The sequence below is a fragment of the Neoarius graeffei genome, chromosome 3, assembly GCF_027579695.1.
Source record: "Neoarius graeffei isolate fNeoGra1 chromosome 3, fNeoGra1.pri, whole genome shotgun sequence".
Lineage (NCBI taxonomy): Eukaryota > Metazoa > Chordata > Actinopteri > Siluriformes > Ariidae > Neoarius > Neoarius graeffei.
In genome coordinates, this window is record NC_083571.1 from 22,301,527 (window position 1) to 22,323,299 (window position 21,773).

The 21,773-nt window shown below is 42.5% G+C and overlaps 1 protein-coding gene across 1 annotated transcript in view; it reads right to left on the reverse strand.

Moving 5' to 3' along the window:
- Window positions 1-3,541: 3,541 nt before the first annotated feature.
- Window positions 3,542-21,773, reverse strand: part of chrna9a (cholinergic receptor, nicotinic, alpha 9a) — an 83,030-nt gene continuing 64,798 nt past the window's right edge. The window contains exons 4-6 of the mRNA XM_060915623.1: window positions 8,750-8,933; window positions 7,159-7,513; window positions 3,542-4,371 (exon numbers count right to left, since the gene is read on the reverse strand). Of these exons, the coding sequence (XP_060771606.1) occupies window positions 3,542-4,371; window positions 7,159-7,513; window positions 8,750-8,933 (1,369 nt within the window). The remainder of the gene's footprint in view (window positions 4,372-7,158; window positions 7,514-8,749; window positions 8,934-21,773) is intronic.

A 21,773-nucleotide genomic window follows, 5' to 3' on the forward strand; every position in this document is an offset into this window, starting at 1 on the left:
GCCAATTTCCCTTTATAAATCACAATCCACTCTAAATTTGCGGCACCTGTGCGTACCTCAAGACACACCCACAATTGCCTATAAATATTCAGCGAAACGCCCTTAATGAATATTGATATCTGTGGACAACATGCCCAAAACAGAAGGAAAGACAAAGAAGCGCAACTTCACCGACTGTGAAGTTGAAGTGCTAGTAGATGAAGTGGAGCAGCGTCAAGCTGTTTTGTTTGGAGTCCATAGTACGGGAGTTACAAATGTGAAAAAAACATGTGAATGGCAGCATGTGGCCGATGCGGTCAATTCTGTAGCTTCACAAGGCCGTACTATGGCAGAGGTAAAAAAAAAAAATGGTCCGACATAAAGGTGGACGCCAAGAAGAGGATCGCGGCACACCGCCAAAGCATCCATGCAATGGGAAGGGGGAGCTGGAGCTCACCCCACTGGATCAAAAACTGGCTGGCATTATAGGGGAAACCCTCCTGAGTGGAGTTGTGCGTGAGGAGGAGGGTGACACCGATGCTGGGCCACATGAACCAGCCGAGGACTCGGGTATGTAATTTTTTTTTGGTTGTATATCAAGGAACCACCTCACATTGCACGTGTGCCCCCTTGTTTGAAATGGGTGTGAAATTAATTGAAATGAGTCTTCATCCAGAAAAAGTATTTTATTAACAAAAAAATTCCCTCGCAGTTGCTGGGTGTGCCAGTGAGGCCAGCAGTGTGTCGGCTGCGGCAGCGGAGGTCCCAAGGACGTCCACGGCCTCCGAAGCATGTGCATCCATGCCGAAACCAGCCACCAGCGCCCGTATCCTAACAGATGCAGTGCTGCAGGTGCAGCGGGAACATATGGATGCCGTCCGCGAGGTCGCCCGGGAGTTAAAAGAAATAAAAAATGAGTTGTCTGCATTAAATGCCAGCATTAAAGAATTTCTTAAAAAGTAATCATTTGTTTCCATACCTAATTATTTACAAGCAGCGCATCACCTCCTCACGCTGGCACATGGCTCCTGCGTTTGGGTGGAATGCCTGGGGATAGGGATCGGGGTCGAGATCAAGGTTGACCTCTTCAGCTTGCAAAGGCACGTTTTGTAGCTGTGCCACATTGTGCAGCACAGCACAGGCCCTAACAATCCTACAGACCTTTTCGGGTCTGTAACATAGCGCTCCCCCCGTGGCATCCAGACAACGCCATCTGCCCTTCAGGAGCCCGATGATGCGCTCCACAACAGCGCGCGCCTGGCTGTGGCGCAGGTTGTAAGTGGTCTCCTCAGGCGTTTGGGGGTTCATAAATGGCATGAGCAGCCACCGTTTCAGCGGATACCCACTGTCACCTACAACATAACTGAACGAGTAAAGGGTTGAATATTTAGAAATGGTCTAAGAATGGTTACAAGTACTTTCAGGATTTACGCATTAATCACCCGCACCCCAGAAGCCAACCATCACACACAGCTCCAGCATCCAGTCTCTGCCCAACGCTGCTATGTCTCAATGTAAATGAATCATGGGTTGAACCAGGCCACCAGGCGACAACATTTGTGAGGACCATGTCCGCGTCACATATAACTTGGACATTGAGGGAATGAAAATGCTTCCTGTTAACAAAGGCAAATTCATTTTCACTCGGTGCCCTTATATCAATATGAGTGCAGTCAATAGCACAGATCACATTTGGGAAATCGGACTTTGCTGCAAATTGCGCTTTTTTTATTTGCCTGTTCACCCACCGTGTAAGGAAACTTGATGTAGTTTGGTGATAAACCAATTACACCTCCTAACACTTCTGGCAAAATGTGGCTGAAGGTTGGCTGCGATATCCCGGACCTGTCAGCCAGTTCTCGCTGAAAAGTGCCAGTGGCCAGAAAGCCGATGCGAGGCAGCACTTGCAGTGAGACTGGGATGGCATGATTCTGGTGGGTACCTCTCTCCAACGCTGGGCCCAACTCAGCTATCAGGTGTAAAAGGACAGCTCGTGGCAATCTGAATCGGCTCATGAGCCACTCATAATCATTGGCCAACAAATCTTGTTGGTCTCTGAAGACTCGCTCTCTCCTAATTCTTCCATTTGCCACATCCTCCAGCAATGCCAAATACACCATAGTGCATCATAAGACCTACCACGGCAAATCCCTCTTATATACTATTTACAGAGTAGGCAACCTAACAAGCAACATGTGTGATAGCCTAATGATCAATATTGAAAAATGACACAACATGCATGAAAGCCATAAGTGGATAATTAACAAAACTTAGCCTACTGCTTATGTTGCAAAAACATACAATGTATAGCCTATCAATTTGTCTTTATTGCCTTAAATAAGATGTTATTTTTGACAAGTGCACAAAATTAAGGATTATAAATGTTAAGTCAGTCACGTCTTTGATGCGCGATGTTATGTTTGTGTTAAACTTCGATTATTGAACCAATTTCGGGTCGTTCTCCCCGTTTCCTCCTGAGGTCGCATTTTCCGCGTTTCCCTTTTTTGTGTGCGTACGCATGGGTCAGAGCTTGCATGGAGGTGCGCACATTTTACCATCAAGTTCACTTTTTATAAATACCGAAGCTTGCGTAGAATGTGGCGTACGCATTCTTTTGTGCATACGCATCGTTTATAAATGAGGCCCCTGGTGACTTGTCCAGGATGTACCCTATCTCTCACCCATAGTCAGCTGGGATAGGCTCCAGCTTGCCTGTAACCCTGCACAGGATAAGTGGTTATGGATAATGGATGGATGGAAGAACAAAAGAAAAAATGCATTTGTATTAATTATCTGCTGTACATCAGTGTAATATGTTTACCTTTATGGATATAAAGTTATAGGTATGTGAAGGTGAAATATCATTTTATATACATCCAGAGAAAAACAAGAAACAATTTCATGAATATATTTTAATACCTGTTTAATATAATGCCTTTAAAATATACAGAGTATAGTATGATTTTTTCATTCATTCATTCATTCATTAATCTTTAATAAGTGCTTTATCTTGATCAGGTTCGCAATCCATCCTGAACCAATGGGACACACTCATTCACACTAGGGGGCAATTCAGAGTAACAATTCCACCTAGCGACATAACATTTGGTAATGGGAGAAAAACAGAGAGCCCAGAGGAACCTCACATACTGTATACCCAAGAAGAACATGCACAGAAACTCCTCACAGACACTACCATGAGTTCAGAATTGAACCGGGAACCTAGAGCTGTCAGACGCCAACTTGTATTTCATAGTTTAATTCAGTTTACACCAATAATCCATCACACATTTCTCACCAATTCTGTGGGATATGATTTCCATTAATTACGTTGCATGATCCATCTTATATGCTCTATGATTTTTTTAAAAATAAAAATTTTACCACAGCACTAGTTAGTAGTGTTCTACTAGTAATGCTTTAAGAACACATGTAACGGTAAGGATCAGTTTTCATCACCTTCTACTATTTTTTTTTCTTCTTTAGGCTTCTTCAGAATGGATAATATCTCTCCACATGACTCATGTCTTCAATATCTGAAAACAACTAGTATCACTTGATCTCAAGATGCCTTGGCCATGATGAGGATGCTCATGAGAAAGACCATGATGAAAAACACCCACATGAAAAACCTGTCCATTACCTTGGCAACCTTCTTCCACTCTGCTCCTTTGGCCTGGTTTGACCTTTGCTCCCGGAAGCAATTGGCGATGTACTCAATGTTCTGCACCACTTTCTGGTGCTGAGCATATACACAGAAAGCACACTCTTCTGTGCTGGTCTTTTTACTGTAGTCTTCCAGTGTGTACGTTTTGGTGTACTCGTTATTGTGCTGATAGTTGGTGCTATGCTCATAAGTGTACCCATTGAGTTTTTCAGGAATAGAGAGATCACTTTGTCTCAGTTTCTCCTCCCTCAGATTAACTGCATTACCATCTCGCCCAGTGTGGTGTATGTAATTGGGCTGGTGTGTTTTCTGTCTTGATGAGAACTGTGGTGACATATGTGCCATGTGCAGGGCGTTGAAATGGTAGTCATTTGACTGGTGATTTCTGGCATAGTTACAGTCTTTGCCACAGTTATACATGTTATACTGATTAATCGACCCATTCTGTAAGTGACTGCTGTAAAAACTGTTTGAGAAATAGTCATAATTTTCCAGACTAATCAGTGGGTCCTCAACAAAAGGTGAGCTATGTTCACTTTGAGGAGTAGTGCAGTTCTCTCCCACCTCATACACAAAGAAAATCTTCGCCATGTAGTCGATAATTAGAATTTTGGCCCAGTGGGGCACTGGTTTAGCTTCTGCACCACAAAAGTGAATGTTCATGATGAAGATCGTCAATGAGGTGGAGGCTGTAATCATAGTCATTGTTGCTATGTAGTACTTACCTGTAACATAAGAACATGTAGGAAATGAGCATAAGATCATGATAATGGCAGTCTCCAGATACAACCCCAAATCAGAAAAAGTTGGGACGGTATAGAAAATCCAAATAAAAAAAGAAAGCAGTGATTTCTAAATTACCTTACAGGCATTTAGCAGACACTCTTATCCAGAGCAACATACAACATACCCAGAGTAGCCAAGGGAGCAGCTGGGGGTTGGGTGCCTTGCTCAAGGGCACTTCAGCCATTCCTGCTGGTCCAGGGAATCAAATCTTTTGGTTCCAAAGCTGATTTTCTAACCTTTAGGCCATGGCTTACTTTGACTTGGATTTCATTGCAGACAGCATGAACCCAAGATAATTCATGTTTTGTCTGTTCAACTTCATTTCACATGCCGGTTAAAACTTTAGTGTTCAAAAAGGAAGGTTTATTGTTAACTGTGTCCAGAAGCGCTGTTGACTTCTCTGGGCTCAGAGGTTGGGATGAACCATTACACTGTGCAAACGTGTATTGTGGTCAGATGAATCAGTATTCCAGGTCTGTTTTGTAAGAAATGGACACCGTGTGCTCCAGACCAGAGATGAAAAGGACCATCCAGACTGTTACCAGGAACAAGTCCAAAAGCCAAGGTCTGTTGTGGTATGGAGTTGTGTCAGAGCCCTTGGCAAAGGTACGGTAACTTACACTTCTGTGATGGAGCATTAATGCAGAAATATACATTGAGATTTTGGAGCAACATATGCTGCCTTCAAGCTGACATCTTTTCCAGGGATATTTCAACAAGACAATGCAAAATCACATTCTGCACACATCTCTGTGGAAGGAGAAGGTGTGTCCGCTCTGTCCCCAATAGAGAATGTGTGGAGAATTTTGAAATGAAAAATATGACAACAACCCCCCCCGTACTGTTGGGCACCTTAAGACCTGTTTGCAGGAAGAATGGGACAAAATAACATCTGAAATGTTTCATAATTTGGTGTTGTGAGAAAGAATGGCAACATTATAAATTTTAATGTCCCAACTTTTTTGAAATGTGTTACAAGAATCAAAATAGAAATCAGTGTTTATTTAAAAAAAAAAAAAAAACAATAAAATTCATGAGATAAAACCTCATATAATGTGCTGTAGTACTGCTTTGAGTGCAATGCAGGTCAAAGATTATTTACAAACCATTGTTTTCAAGGTTTCAACATACCATCGCAACTCTTTCTGATTTGGGGTTGTAGAATTTTGGTTCTTAACTACTGTGTGCTCTTACACTTTACGCCACTGATAGAAATCTCCAGTATTCAAAACATTTAATATATAAAACATTTTACATTCCAGGGTCATGCTTTTTAAGTAATTAAATCTGTTTTTAATGTTAAATCTTACATGTTCCATTTATAGATGGATTACACCTTAAAGCTAGACGGCCTTTCAAGTTCATAAAATCTGTGAAATTTAGTTCCATCTGAAATTTGGTCATTGTGATATGTTTATTTCTGTAATATTGCATGCATGCATAAATAAATAAAAAACAGGCCATTCTCTGTGGCTGGGAAGTTATTTAATTTGAGGGGATTCCCTAGCAAATAATGGGCATGAAATCTCTCACTTCCTGTAGTCAAGCAGACAGAAGAAGGCCATGTGCAGGTTTACCTTCTTCTTTTGGGTTTTATGGCAGCTGTCATCCACAATGTTGCATTACTGCCATCTACAGGTTTACCTTGACCGTGCACTGACAGTTACATCATTCTGTCGCTAAACGAACAGCTGATCACACCAAGGTGCTCGCTGACCGCCAATATTTATTAATTTGGTCCTGCATTTTCTTTCCTTCACAATATAACGTCTTTTCTTCTCGCTTTCCATTACTGTAGTTGGTGTTTCACATTTCATTTGCACACTCACATCCTCCATTTTTCTCTCCTGTTTCAAATTGTATTCCACAATGCCTTGCGCGAACGGGGAAAGCCCACCACGTGATGCATGATGTAGTATCTTGAATTGGGTCATGGCAAAGCAGGAAAAAATAGCTGAGAATTTAGGGCCACGTGAACCTAAATTCATTAATTGTTCTATTAAAAAGAATAACTAATAAAAGTGGAAGTCTGCGATTTGTATTCAGTAGCTTTCGGTCCATCAAGCAAAAATAATTGCGTGTCGGAAAATTCTTTTTATGATCTACACTTGAAAAATCTGAAAGGCAGTCTACCTTTAAAGGAAAATCTTGAATCAGTTAGTGGAGAAACAATGATTACAGATACAGTATATCCAGACAAATGTACTCCAAGGTACAATTAAGCAATTACCATTCTCCCATGTTCTGTGACATATATCAGAATGCTAAACAGGCCCAGTTGACCTTGATTTTGGATCAAGATGGTAAGAAGAAAATATTTTTGGGCTTCAGTCACAAAAAGTGCTCAGCTGGCACAGTAAGAATAGTGACTAAAGTGACGTCTGCATTTAGATCTATGGGGAAAGACAACAGTAGATAGGTATAATACTATATATTACTAGAGGTGTAGAACAGAGATATCAAGCAAAAATGTTGTTGGCATCTACAAATTTCCCTTATAGACATTGAAGACATTTCAACATCATCCATGGCTGGGAGTCCACAAGAACATAACTTGCACTGCTCTTAGGGTAGAAAGGATGGCACTCCTTTCTCCCCTATTGATAAGAGCAATGTTGGCCAAACTAATGGGAAAACAATGTCACTCACCTGATTAAAACAAAAATGTCAAATAAGTGTTGCTAAGAAAATATTTAATAAAAATAAACACTCCACCCCAAACTCACCAATGAGTGGCACACTTTCAGATGGAGGCATACTTTCAGCCACCATCATCTGGAAGACAGTGAGGGCTAGAAGTACTGTGACTCCAAGGGAGACCTTCTCTCCAGAGTCAGCTGGGAGGTAGAAGCCAAGTGGAGCCAGGAAGGAGATTAGAAAGCAGGGAAGAAGCAGGTTGTAGATATAAAATGAGGAGCGGCGTTTCAGCAGCACTGTGTAGGTGATGTCTGGGTATGGGTCTGAGCAGCAGCCATACATGATTACATTCTTGACAGCTGGCATGCCATGACATTCCCATTCAACATTCTCCACAAAGTCTGAGAGGTCACCACCCTCCATACCAGCCATGTTGATGTCCACCTAGAGTGATTGGGTGAAGAAGAGGAATGATATAGGTGATATGAGATATGCAGATTGTGATAACATGTATACATTCTGTGTGTACTTGTGCAAATAGGTGTGCAGCAATCAAAAGCTTTAACTCTGGCCTCTTTTCAAATTTTCCATTATTTCAATTTTATTTGTATAGCAATTTTAATAATAGATATTGTCACAAAGCAGCTTTACAGAAATCTGAAAGCAGGTAAGCAAGGTAGAGGCAACACCTTAGCAAGGAAACCCTCCCTGAGATGACAGATGGAAGAAACTTGGAAAAGAATCTGACTTAAAAAGGAACCCATCTTCTAATGGGTGTACTTTGATAGTGGATTCTAAATTATGAAAATATGTAGGTATAAAAGAAAAAGTTGATAATTAAGTGTGATGAAAAGATTTTCAATATGAGCATATTGTGAATAAGAGTCCTGGGATGAGCATAGGACAGTCTAGGATTACAGCAGCAGTTTCTAAGTATAAGTATCGGCATAAGATTATTCACTGAACCAATGGTAGGATATATACAGTGGTGCTTGAAAGTTTGTGAACCCTTTAGAATTTTCTATATTTCTGCATAAATATGACCTAAATTTTAGGTCATATTTATGCAGAAATATAGAAAATTCTAAAGGGTTCACAAACTTTCAAGCACCACTGTATGTAAATGCTTCAAATATAAAATTTTCATGTTCGTTTTTAGATATTCAGGTGCTGTTTATGGAAACAGACATACTGAACACTGTATACGCTTCCTTATGTGACAGGCACTAAAACGTTTCATATTTACAAAAAAATGGGTAATTCTTTATTGTATTATTTAATGCTTCATGTTATCAAAATTAATGTCTACAGTACAAGTCAAAAGTTTGGACACACCTACTAATTACTGTCTTAAAGAAATGATGGATGTTGTTTCTCTTTACTTAATTGAGCAATTTTTGACATAATGTAGATTACTGTTGTGGGATAGGGTTATTTACTGTATTTTACTTACTATTTCCTGTTTGATGATCTCACCTGTTTAGCACATAATTCCATATATGTTCCATATGTTGTTTCATAGTTTGAATGTCTTCATTATTGTTCTACAATGTAAAAAATAGTCAAAATGCAGAAAAAAACTATGAATGAATAGGTGTGTCCAAACTTTTGACTGGTACTGTATGTTTGTAGTGTGTATTTATGCAGAGATTTGTTGGCTTGTTTTCTGTTACATATCACCTGGTTGCCATTGTAGGTCCAGGAGCCAAAAGTAAGGTTGCATTGCTGGCTGTCAAAGGGAAAGTAGGAGACATCCACCACACACGTGCTCTTTGTGATTGCAGGAGCATCCCATGTGATCTCACCCGTGTACCGTAACACAACGTTCGTGTCAGGAGGACCTGATGAGTCTTCTTCATCAGCACTTAAAGAGGGAGCATGAAAGCAAGGCCAACATTTTGCATGTACAGCTGTGGTCAGAAGTTTACAGTACCAGTCAAAAGTTTGGACACCTCTTCTAATTCAGTGGGGTTTTTTGTGTGTTTTTTTAAAATTCATTAGAAGACACTGTGTCTTAAATTAACGATGGATGTCGTTTCTCTTAACTTTTGACGAGGCACACCTGTTAATTGAAAAGCATTCCAGGTGACTCCCTTATGAAGCTGGTTAAGAGAATGCCAATAGTGTGCAAAGCATCATCAAGGTAAATGGTGGCTACTTTGAAAAATCTAAAATAAGAAATGTTTTGTTTTTTAACACTTTATCACATAATAGTTTTGATGTCTTCAGTATTGTTCGACAATGTAGAAAATCGTCAAAATGCAGAAAAACCTATGAATGATTGGGGTGTACAAACTTTTGACTGGTACTGTACATACACAGACATTAATGTCATCATGGACATAAACATCATGGCAATATTGGCCTTTCAATGACTTCTTTGAACTGTTCTTTTTTTCTGTAACAGAATGATTGTACAACATACATATTTAATAGAAAAATAAGAATTTGCTGCACAAGTTTTTATTTTGAGTTTTCTGAAGTTGTCAGAGTGTCAAAATTCTACATACAGGATCAAACATTTACATGCACTCCATCCATCCATTTTCTATATTGCTTATCCGTCAGGGTCGTCAGTGAGCTGGAGCTAATCCCATCTGACTCCAGGCAAGAGGGGGTACACCCTGGGCAGGTCACCAATTCAAAGACACATCCAAAGATGCAGCAAAACTTTCCCATATTCATCAATAACAACTTACTCATCCAGATGAATTACTACAAACGTGCCCCCTGTCATGGCGGCGTAGTTACTGTTGCTATGGGGTCACGTGATGGTGTAAAGCCTCTATGGAGCACTTGCATGTGACGTCACAGCCGATCCAGATTGTGACAGATGCCATCTTGTAGGTCAAATGCCATATTCCGCCTTCTACTTCTACTTCTGGTTCTACTTCTGCTTTTACTTCTACCTTTTCTTCTGGAAAACCCTACTATATACAATTCTACTACAACGGCTGCGGCTACAAGATCTCCCATGTGCATGTTTTTTATGTGTATTTTTGCGTGTTGTTCGTCTGTACCGGACTTCAATATCCACTACAACCGTATGGACGTACTGGACATTGGTTTCCAGCAGAAAATGACGGTTTGTAGCGATTTCCATCGCATGCACAACATTCCGGATGAGAAAAAAAAAAAAACATTCCGGGCGAGACCAGCGGGGTCTCCATGGATTGTTATCGGAAGCAAAGCGAAGGCGGCGGCGCCGGGAGCAGAAGCAAAAGCGAGGCTACAGGCAGAGCCGGCCTGTTGACTAAGCTCAGAAAACAGCCACTCAAATCTCCACTGCCAAGCCTCTACCTCTCCAACACCAGATCCATGTAAACAAGACGGACGATTTGGAATTACCTTATTCTATTCTATAATCGGCTGGTCAGTGCTATACTCAATACTTAAGTAACTTACCCATCCAATGAGGATTGTTATTTTCTTGTTTACAAGATGCCACATCTGAGTCGCTGACAAATCCTGAATTTCTGTAAAGATAACTGTGCAGAGGTTTATAAGCACGCAGTGCTTCACCACTGAACAGCGAGGGAAAGTTGATGAGGTAATTGTACACGTCCGGGTATTCCGCTGGCAGTTCAAAATCCGGTCGTGAAAACTCCGTCCGGAAAGCCATAAGGGTCACAAATCTGTAGATCGTTTATTTTAGACATATATCTAGTTATCTGTTCATTAGAAAAATGAGCCGTGTAGTCTGTCGGTTGAAATTGATCCATTCTGTACACGAGTGCAGCAGTATTCAGCTGTGTTTTTGACCGACAAGATGGGGGTTGTGTACTTTCCGGTCACGTGACTGCAAGATCTCTATAGACCCTTTTCAGTCACGTGACCTTCGTAAACGCGACCGCCATTTTGGACATGTAGTGGACTTCGGCTTGAATCAGTTTGAATGCGAGGAAGGCGACAAACAAAAAACATAAAAGAAAAAGGAGCAAGATGCAGAAAACACCTTCACTATCCAGCGACGTAGGGCATTTACAGGGCGAGCAGAGGGAGAGGTATTTGCAAAAATTGAGGTTAGCGGGCTTAGAGAACGACGTTTACCTGCTTCCACCAGGATTGTTCACTGACGTACGGAAGTACACGAAGCCCTCGTCTTTACCTGACTTCGGCCCACATGATCTGTATACCTATGTCGTTAAAAACCCATCGCCATACACATACACGCCAACGTCCGAGGTTCCGGAGCGCGCTCCGGCTTGCTCCAGGAGTGCTCCGTCCGAGGTTCCGGAGCGCGCTCCGGCTTGCTCCAGCCGAGGTTCCGGAGCGCGCTCCGGCTTTACTGGATTTACTAGTTTACTGTAATTATGATCCGGCAGCTATTTACACCGGATCCAGTCCGAGAATTAAGCAGTGCACTCCGGCTTGCTCGCCCTCAAATTAAGCAGCGCACTCCGGCTTGCTCGCCCTCAAATTAAGCAGCGCACTCCGGCTTGCTCGCCCTCAAATTAAGCAGCACACTCCGGCTTGCTCCCGGAGTGTTCCGGCCGAGGTTCCGGAGCTCGCTCCGGCTTGCTCGCCCTCAAATTAAGCAGCGCGGTCTGGCTTGCTCTGGAGCAAGCCGCTTAATTTGAGGGCGAGCAAGCCGGAGCGAGCTCCGGAACCTCGGCCGGAGCACTCCGGGAGCAAGCCGGAGCGCGCTGCTTAATTCTCGGACGTTGGCTCCGGCAGCTATTTACACTGGATCCGGTGTAAATAGCTGCCAGATCATAATTACAGTAAACTAGTAAATACAGTAAAGGAAAAACTTGAGACTGAAAGGTTTTAACAGTCATCCAAATGACTGAACGTAAACATTGCTACAGTAACATACCAGCTATGATGTTGTTGACATTAGCTAGTCAACAATAGCTACTACAGAAGAACAAAGAGGTTACAATGGGTTATTTTAACCTATTTGGTTACACACTCGCCGCCACAGAATGTTAACACCAATTTAATGCCTTTTCTGGCTAATTTTATTCGTCTTACCTCCAACAAAGTGGTCACTACACAAGCGTTGGTATGCCGAGGGCTGCCAATCTGTTAATGGCCGCTATCCATCTTCTCCGTCGGGATCCGATAAAATGATAAACCTTGCCTTGTTTGTTGATGGTTACTACATCCAGGTGCACAACAATATAGTGGCATGATGGAAGTCTTGCTGAAAATAAACACTTTCTTTGCTGCCGTTCCTCAATGCTGGCTGTGGTAAACTACTGGTAGTACACGTTCAAAATAGTGGCCGCGTTTGTCGTGACGTCACGTGAAAAGGGTCCATTGCAGGGTTAACACAGAAACAAACAAACAATCATTCACACTCACCTTCACACCTACTGGCAATTTAGAGGAGCCAGTTGACCTTATTTGCATGTGTTTAGACTGTAGGAAGGAAACCAGAGCACCCAGAGGAAACCGATGCAGGCCAGGGGTGGTGCCAGAGATTTTCTGTTGCTGGTGCTATGGGTTTGCTTGACTTTTCAGTGAGGGTGGTCTGACATTTAGGGTTACCCATTAATGTGCATGCTCACCACATTTTTATTACATCTGCCATGGAGGTTAAATGTCGGTTTGTTTTGCCTATAAGAAACATTATGCAAAAATTACCAGCCTCATTTTCATGAAACTTGGTGGAAAGGTGTAGGATGGGCCAAGGAAGAACCCATGATATATTGGAGCGGCTCTAACTCACATTCTTGAAATTCTTGAAGACGTTTCACCTTTCATCCGAAAGGCTTCTTCAGTTCTGTCTGACTAGTGGGGAGTTCCAGGTATTTATCCTCTAGTGGATCAAAAAGCAATCCTAAGGAGAGTCGTTGAGGTCACCTGGGTCATTGAGTCATCCTGTAGGTGTAGGTCACTGGGGGGGCTGGGTGTGAATGGTGTTAGCAGCCTAGAGAGTCGTTAGGGTGATCTGTGGGTTGTGGGCTCTCTCTGCCATCATGTGAGTCAGTCACTACGTTTACATGCACATAGAGAGAATCGAATTTCTGCCGTTGCTCGACTGAAATCGAAGTTCAAAATGCCATGTATACACCTTAATTCGGCTGAAATTGAACTGAACTTGATTTGTCGGAATCGAGCTACACGACCTAGTTTATGCGATTTCTGCCGAGCTACTTTGTGCATGTATACCCTATCGAGCTAGTTGTCGAGCTACTTCCGGAAGTGACGAGTGACGAGACCACAAGCGGGAAACACAACAGCCTCGGTCGGCATGACAACAGTAGTAGCGAGCAGCAGAAGAGGTCAGGAGGAACAAACGAAGAAGAGAAAATGGCGATGTAGAGCTCTCTGAAGTGTGGGTGGAGCACAGAGGACGGCAGGACAAAGCTTCTGGTACTAATAGGCTTTTTATTGTTAGACTTTTGAGTTTAACAGCCTACTTTTATTCTTGAGAGAAAAACACACACACACACACACACACACACACACACACACACGCGCTGTGTTCTAGTCCCGGGATGAGCTGTCCCCTCTGCTCTCCCTCTGCCTCCTTAAATAGGGCGCGGTTACTGGGAATACACACAAACACAGGTTAATTACCGTCAGGTGAAGTGATTCTGCCACTCACCTTCCCTGGCTCCGCCCTCCCGTCACAGACCGGCGCTTGACCACGCCCCCACTGCCACAGGCAAGCAGAAACGTGCACTTCTGGAGCAATGAGGAGACAGAGTTCATGCTCATTCAGCTTAAGGAGTTGAATATATCAAAATTCATGGACGGGAGAAAAACGCGCAATGGAGAACACGGAACTGATAACTTTGTTTACACTCTTGAATAGCTCTTCTTCATGACGACAACCGGAAGTGTACCAACACGATGGGGCGTGTTGCGCCACCTGTGGCTTGGGTGCACAATGCACCTCACACAATAGCCCGATTTCATTGTGTGCATGTAGGATTGGATTTCTCTGGCACCCTGCTGGGACCTTCAGCTCGATTACCGACAGCAGCTCGATTTGGATGTGCATGTAAACGTAGTCATTGAACTCAACTGAGTTTTGGTGTGGATGTGTGTTCAGCTTTCTGGGAAGTGTGCCAGTTACCATGATTAGGGATCAAATTTGCTCATGTTTTAAAGTCGTTAAAATTCTGTAAAGCCGCTTTGCGACAATGTTTATTGTTAAAAGCGCTATACAAATAAACTTGACTTGACCATGACCTTCACAGACATCTGACTCAGGGTGGCTCAACAAATTTAGTGGCACTTTTGCTAATGTTGTGACATTTGGCCTTGGCAGAGGTCTGTGCTCTCCAAGTGTTGTTCTAATTTCTACTGCAACACCCTGATACACATATGCACACACATGTAGTACCCACTCTGTTACATTCTGTGTTAAACATAAGGTGAGAGTTCAGATTCTGAGATCAAAAACTCATGCTGCCAGTTACCAACACCTCGACTAATGAATCAACAGTATTCCATTCTATCAACCTAATATACAAATGAATATCACATAAAGATAACTCTAAGGAGTCAAAATTTGTGCCTCAACTGCCCAATGTGGTTAAATTTATAATTGACAACAGGAAAAAACAACAACAACAACAACAACAACATCATCATGCACTTATCATTCAATATTTTCATAACAAAACAATGCATCTGTTGATTGCGTCTCCACACATGGATGTTTATAAAGTAAATAATGCTCCATTATGATATTTCTAAAGCTTCTCTAATGCTAATTTGTCAAAACATTGTGCTCTGGCGATCAGGATGTGAAGGTAAGATCAAAAGTTCAACGTACCTATTGGTTGGATCAGATCACCTGTGTTGGCTTTCCATTTTTTAGTCTAACAATAATCAGTTTGTTTTAATAATGTATTTATTTATTTGTCAAGTTATAAGTTATAGTATTCACACATTAAAAATTCTAAATAAACCAGAGAAATTTCTTGGGGGTGCTATGGCTATCCTAGAAGAAGCTACAGCGCCCCAAAGCCCCTCCCTGGCACCATCCAAGATGCAGACACAGGGAGAAAATGTCACAGAAAAACAACAGTTAAAATAAATTATTGAAAGCCAGAAGTTGCCGTGACATTTATGTCCGCGTATGTAAACTTCTGACGGCAAATGTATGTTTCCTGCTGCCTATTTTTTAATATGGTAACTTAATTTTACAGAATGTGTTTAAATTGTGTTTAAATGTTCCTGCACCATGTACAGTATGTATGATGAGAAAATCTGATATGTTTGATTACTATGTGGGTGATTCCACAATCATGAAATTAGCCCCTGAAACTCTTAATGAAAATGAAACTTTATAATCATTTTTTGACATTGAATCAAAGAAAACATGCATTTAACCATTCTAAAATGTGCAACAGTATCTCATTTTTACCATTTTCTGCTGACAATGGGCTTAATTTATCAATCATTTAGTAAAGTTGTGTGCAAATGTTTGTGTAAGTCAAACTAAACTTAAATTTTATGCTGGACGAATTTTTGGAAAGGCTGATTTTCTTCATACTTGCGTGCATATGTTAATCACCCATAAACTGCAAATCATGTTTCCGATACAGCTCAATTGCATGTATGTAGCCACACCCACAAAACTCCATAAAAGTTCAAATGCATAGACAGCTGCTGGGAGCATGAAATGAACAATCAGAGTAAAGGTAGAAAGACAGAAGTAGAAATTATATGACTGGAAATGAATGATTAGGGTAAAGGCTGAAATGGAAGTTATTTTGACTCACTTCTATGTCAATAAAACATTTATTAATATTGACACCTGTATAATATTAATAAAAATAAGTGGCTGCATAATCTTTCATCAGCTGAGGATTTGTTTACAGCTTTATTTTTCATAATGTTTAATTAATGTCAATAATATAATATGACTTGGTTTCACAAAATTTTCTTGATGGTATTCTTAGTGTCTGACCTATAGAACTGCAACCCCATTTCCAAAAAAAGTTGGAACGCTGTGGAAAATATAACTAAAAACAGAATGTGATGATTTGCAATTCATGGAAACGCTATATTTAATTAAAAATAGTACAAAGACAACATATTTATAGATTAGGGATAAAATTAGCTCATGTTTTAAGTCGTTCAAATTCTCTAAAGCTGATTTGCAACAATGTTTATTTTTAAAAGCGCTATACAAATAAACTTGACTTGACTTGATATCAAATGTTGAAGCTGAGAAATTTTATCCCTGTTTGGAAAATATATTCTCATTTTGCATTTCAGCCCAGCAACATGTTTTTTTTTTTTAAATTGGGACAGGGGCATGTTTACCACTGCGTTGCCTCACCTCTACTTTTAAACAACAGTCTGTAAATGTTTGGGAACTGAGGAGACCAGTTGCTGTAGTTTTGAAAGGGAAATGTTGTCCCATTCTTGCCTGATATAGGATTTCAGCTACTCAACAGTTTGGGGTCTCATTTGTGATATTTTGCGCTTCATAATACACCAAATCTTTTAAAGGGGAGACAGGTCTGGACTGCAGGCAGTCCAGTTTAGCACCTGGACTCTTTTACTACAGAGCCATGCAGTTGTATTACATGCAGAAATTGGTTTGGCATTGTCTTGCTGAAAGAAGGAAGGCCTTCCCTGAAAAAGATGTCCTCCGGACAGCAGCATATTGCTCCAAAACCTGTTTATATCATTCAGCATTAATGATGCCTTCCCAGATGTGCAAGCTACACTGCAAAAAATTATATCTTAGCAAGTGAAAATATCTTGAAAATAGTTGAAACAATCTAGCATTTCCTATTAGAAGAATACAAGACACCAGTTCTGAGATTATTAAACCTAGTTCTAGATTGCAACCAACTTATTCTAAGATATCTTATCAAGTAAAAATATCTGTGCATGCAGCAAGATAATTTCACGAGTATTAAGTAATTTTGTCCTTAAATTCAGTTTTCAATTTTTTGCAGTGTACCCATGTCATGAGCACTAATGCACCCTCATACCACCACAGATGCTGGCTTTTGAACTGTGCACTGATAAACTGGATGGTCCCCCTCCTGTTTAGCCTGGTAGGTGTGGTGTCCATGATTTCCAAAAAAGAATTTCACATTTTGATTCATCAGATGACAGGACAGTTTTCCGCTTCACCTCAGTCCATCATAAATGAGTTCGGGCCCAGAGAAGGCAGCAGTGTTTCTGAATATTTTTTATATATGGTTTGAACTTGTATTTGTGGATGCAGTGATGAACCGTGTTCACAGGCGAAGGTTTTCTGAAGTGCTCCTGAGCCCATGCGGCAATTTCCATTACAGAATTGTGTCTGTTTTTAATGCAGTGTCAACTGAGGGCCTGAAGATGACAGGCATCCAATGTCAGTTTTCAGCCTTGTCCTTTGTGTACAGAGATTTCTCCAGATTCCCTGAATCTTTTAATGATATTGCATACCATAGATGATGTGATCCCCAAATTCTTTGCAATTTTTTTACATTGTCATCTCTATATTCCTGTATGGCTGTGAGACCTGGACGCTGCTGGCTGAGAGCAAAAGAAGAATCTAAGCATTCGAGACCAAATGCTTTCGCCGACTCCTATGGATAAGCTACAGGGAGTGGCAAACCAATTAATTTGTCAAGATCGACATCCGGAGACTAGTAGGACTCTACAAACCTCTCCTTATCACAGTAAAGAAGAGAAAGCTCGCTTGATTCGGCCACACAACATGTCACAACACCCTCAGCAAAATGATCCTGCAGGGAATGGTTGAAGGCACGAGCTGAAGAGGAAGGCAGAGAAAAGCCTGGACGAACAATATCACCAAGTGGACCCAGAGGAGCCTCCTAGAGAACATCCGAGCCACAAGCAACTGGAAGAATTGGAAGAGGATATCGACCTCAGCGGCTGCCATGTCTCCCTGACGACACCAGTCAAGGGATGAGTGAGTGAGTGTGAAACTTACATTGAGGAATATTATTCTTAAATTGTTCCACTGTTTGCTCACACAGTCTTTCAGTCTTTTCACAGCAGTGAACCCCTCCCCATCTTTACTTCTGAGAGACTCAGTACCTCTGGGGTGCTTTTTTTGTGTTTGTTTTCATGTTACTGACTGCCAATTTACTTAATTAATTGGAAGATATTCCACCAGGTGTTTTTTTTTTTTTTTTTTAGTATTACTCAACTTTTCCAGCCTTATGTTGCCCCTGTCCTTACTTTTTTAAACATGTTGCTGGCATCAAGATGAGAATATATTTTTCAAAAAACTATAAAATTTCTCACCTTCAATGTTTGTCATGATCCAGCCCAGAACGTCCAAGTCCTGACCTGCACCTTTGCGCTCCACTCTGTGTTTTCCACCCAATCTCCCCGTGCTGCGCTAGCACACCTGCTACGCATTTGCTGTTAGCCACTCTATATAAACACACCAAGGAGAATTACACAACATGGATAAATACTAAGTTTTGTCAAGTTCATGGTCATGTTCAGTTTCCTGACTTGGATTTTTTTTTTTTATTAAGATTTTTGCCTGCTGATTTTTGGGATTTTTGACTAGGACTTTGACTCAGGACTCTGTTTTTCCCAGCTCTGTTTTCTCCTGGGATTATTGTGACCTGTTAATCTGCCTTTGCTCTGTCTTCCTTGAATTTCACTAAGAGATTTTCAGACTGTGCTGTTGCACCTGCTTCCTGCCTGTTCTCCTCCCGAGCCTACTCATCAGATACGCCTCAGTTCATTTCTAGTAGTTGCTCATTGGGTCCAATCTGTAACCGTGGCCTCCAGGTCATGACAGAATTTGTCTGCCATACTATGGACCCAGCAGACTATGATGCTCTCAAATCTACATTGGCTAAGCAGGGCTCTGTTCTCAGATCTCATCAGGAAGAGATCATAGTTGTTTGCCAGAGAATGTCCTCTATCACCGATACCCTACAAAGACTCTCCTCACAGATGGATAGACTTCAGACTTCAGTCACGGGCCAACCAGCTCCAACCACTCAACTGCCACTCCGGCCTTAACCCCCCCCCCCATGAGCCTCAACTACCTGCTCCACAGCTGTATGATGGAGCACCCAGGACCTGCTGTTGGTTCCTCTCACAGTACTCCTTAGCCTTGAAACTTCAGGCATGTCCTTTCCCATCTAGCTCCCATGTAGGTTATGTTATCATGCTCTTAACAGAAAAGGCATTGGAGTGGGGAACAGCATTTTGGGACACCAGGGCGCCCTGCTGTTCAAGTTTCAGGGAGTTCACTGAAGAGATCCAGAAAGTTTTTGACTGTTCCTCCCTAGGGCAGGGAAGTAGTGAGACAGCTGGTGGGGTTGAAGCAAGGTGCTCCTTCAGTTCATGATTACGCTATCCAATTCCAGACTCTTGCCGCAGCAGTTGACTGGAATGCAAGCACCTTGTATGATGCCTTCTTTCATGGACTAAATCATGCCATCTTGGAGGAGATTTCACCTCATTACCTTCCTGACAGCCTGAATGGCTTGGTAGACCTGGCCAGTTGGGTGGACACTCACCTTCTGCTGCGTAATCAGAGAAGGGACTGGAGGTGGAGCTGAAGGGTTGAACCCAGGACCATCACCTCTCCATTGGAGGGTGCCACCCCCAATGAGTCAGAGCCCATGCAATTAGGTGGAACCCGGGTAACCCCAGAGGAAAGAAGATGCCGTTGAGCAACTAGTTCCTGTTTTTACTGTGGACAGTCAGGACATTTTATCTCCCGCTGCCCAGTAAAAGGGTCTGCCCACCCATAAATGCAGGGATACGGGTGGGCGTCTTGACACACACATCCCCTGCTGCTAGGTCAATGTTGGCCATTGAGATTTCATTCCAAAACAAGGTCCAGTCTGTTCAAGCCCTCATTGATTCTGGTGCGGACCAGAGCTTCATCATGACTTCCTGGGTGGAGGAATTGGGCATCCCCATTGCATCAGCTAGATTGCCCCCTGGTGAACAGAGCTCTGAACAGGGCTGAACTCAGTCCCATTTCCCATGTTTCTGACCCAGTTACTTTGAATGTTTCAGGAAATCATGTTGAATCAATTTCGTTCTACACCATGAACAACTCCCTTGAAATTGTTGTCCTTGGCCTTCCTTGGTTACACCTTCACAACCCCACATTAACTGGAATGATGGGACCATTCTCTCTTGGAATACTCGCTACCTGGCCTCCTGTCTACCACTTGGGACAAAGGGTCATGTTGTTCATGGCCAAGCTCCCTCTCAGGGTTCTCTCATGTAAGCTGGCCCCCAGGTTTGTTGGCCCCTTTCCTATTTCTAAGGTCATTAACCCCACGACTGTGAGATTGGCATTGCCCAAGTCTATGTGGCACCTCCACCCATCCTTTTATGTCTCCTAACTAAGACCCCTGGTCTCCAGTCCCTTCTCCCCCCTTCCAAGGCTCCTCCCCCTCCCAGGATCATTGATGGAGGGGAGGTCTATACAGCCAGGAAACTACTAAAGGTCCGTCAATGAGGTCAGGGGTTACAGTATCTGGTCAACTGGGAGGGTTATGGCCCAGAGGAGAGGTGTTGGGTGCCAGTGCATTTCATCCTTGACCCTGCGCTCATCAGGGATTTCCACTGCAAGAACCCAGGAGCTCTATCTGGGATGCCCAGAGGCATCCATGAGGGGAGGGGGAGGTACTGTCACGATCCAGCCTGGATCTTCCAAGGAAACTGTGCCTTTGTGCTCCACTCTGCGTTTTACCTGTTCTACCCATGCTGCGCAACCACACCTGCTACGCATTTACTGTTAGCCACTCTATATAAACACACCGAGGAGAATTACACAACGTGGATAAATACTCGCTGCTAAGTTTTGTCAAGTTCACAGTCACGTTCAGTTTCCTTACTTGGATTACATTCTTTGGATTAAGATTTTTGCCTGCCAATTTTTGGGATTTTTGACTGGGATTTTGACTCAGGACTCTGTATTTTCCAGTTCTGTTTTCTCCTGGGATTATTGTGGCCTGTTACTCTGCTTTCACTCGATCATCCTTGGATTTCACTAAGAGATTTTTGGACTGTGCTGTTGTGCCTGCTTCCTGCCTGCTCTCCTCCTGAGCCTACTCATCAGGTACACCTCAGTTCATTTCTAGTAGTTGCTCATTGGGTTCAATCTGTACCTGTGGCCTCCAGGTTGTAATATTGATATGTTGTCTTTGGACTGTTTTCAATTAAATATAGGGTATCCATGATTTGCAAATCAACAATAAACCCTGGGTGACCTCTGAACTAAAAGCCCTATTAAACGAGAAGAGGGTTTTTAAATCTGGCAACAAGGAGGAGATGAGGAGAGTGCAGAGGGAGCTGAAGAGGGGGATAAGGAGAGGCAAGAACAGCTACAGGAGGAAGCTGGAGGAGCACCTCAAGGGGAGCAACACCAGAGAGGTATGGAGAGGCCTGAAAACCATCTCTGGCCACACAAAGGACAGTGGGAGGGGCCCTGTATCTGGGGGCCAAGACTGGGCAAATGAGTTGAATCTCTTTTTCAACAGATTTGACTGTGTCACCCCACCCTCCCACACTCACCATAGTCCTGACCGGTCTGTGATATCACTCCACTACCCCCCCTCTCCCCTCATAATACCTCCGACACCAACAGCTCCCTCCTCACACCACATCACCCCCCTCTGATCCCTGCCAGACCAATCCACACACTCCACCCCCGACCTCACTCTACAGGACTCACACCTTGGCTACACCCCTTGCCTCTCCATAACAGCTGATCAGGTGTTGAAGGAGCTGAGGAGGATCAAGACAAGGAAAGCTGCTGGCCCTGATGATATCA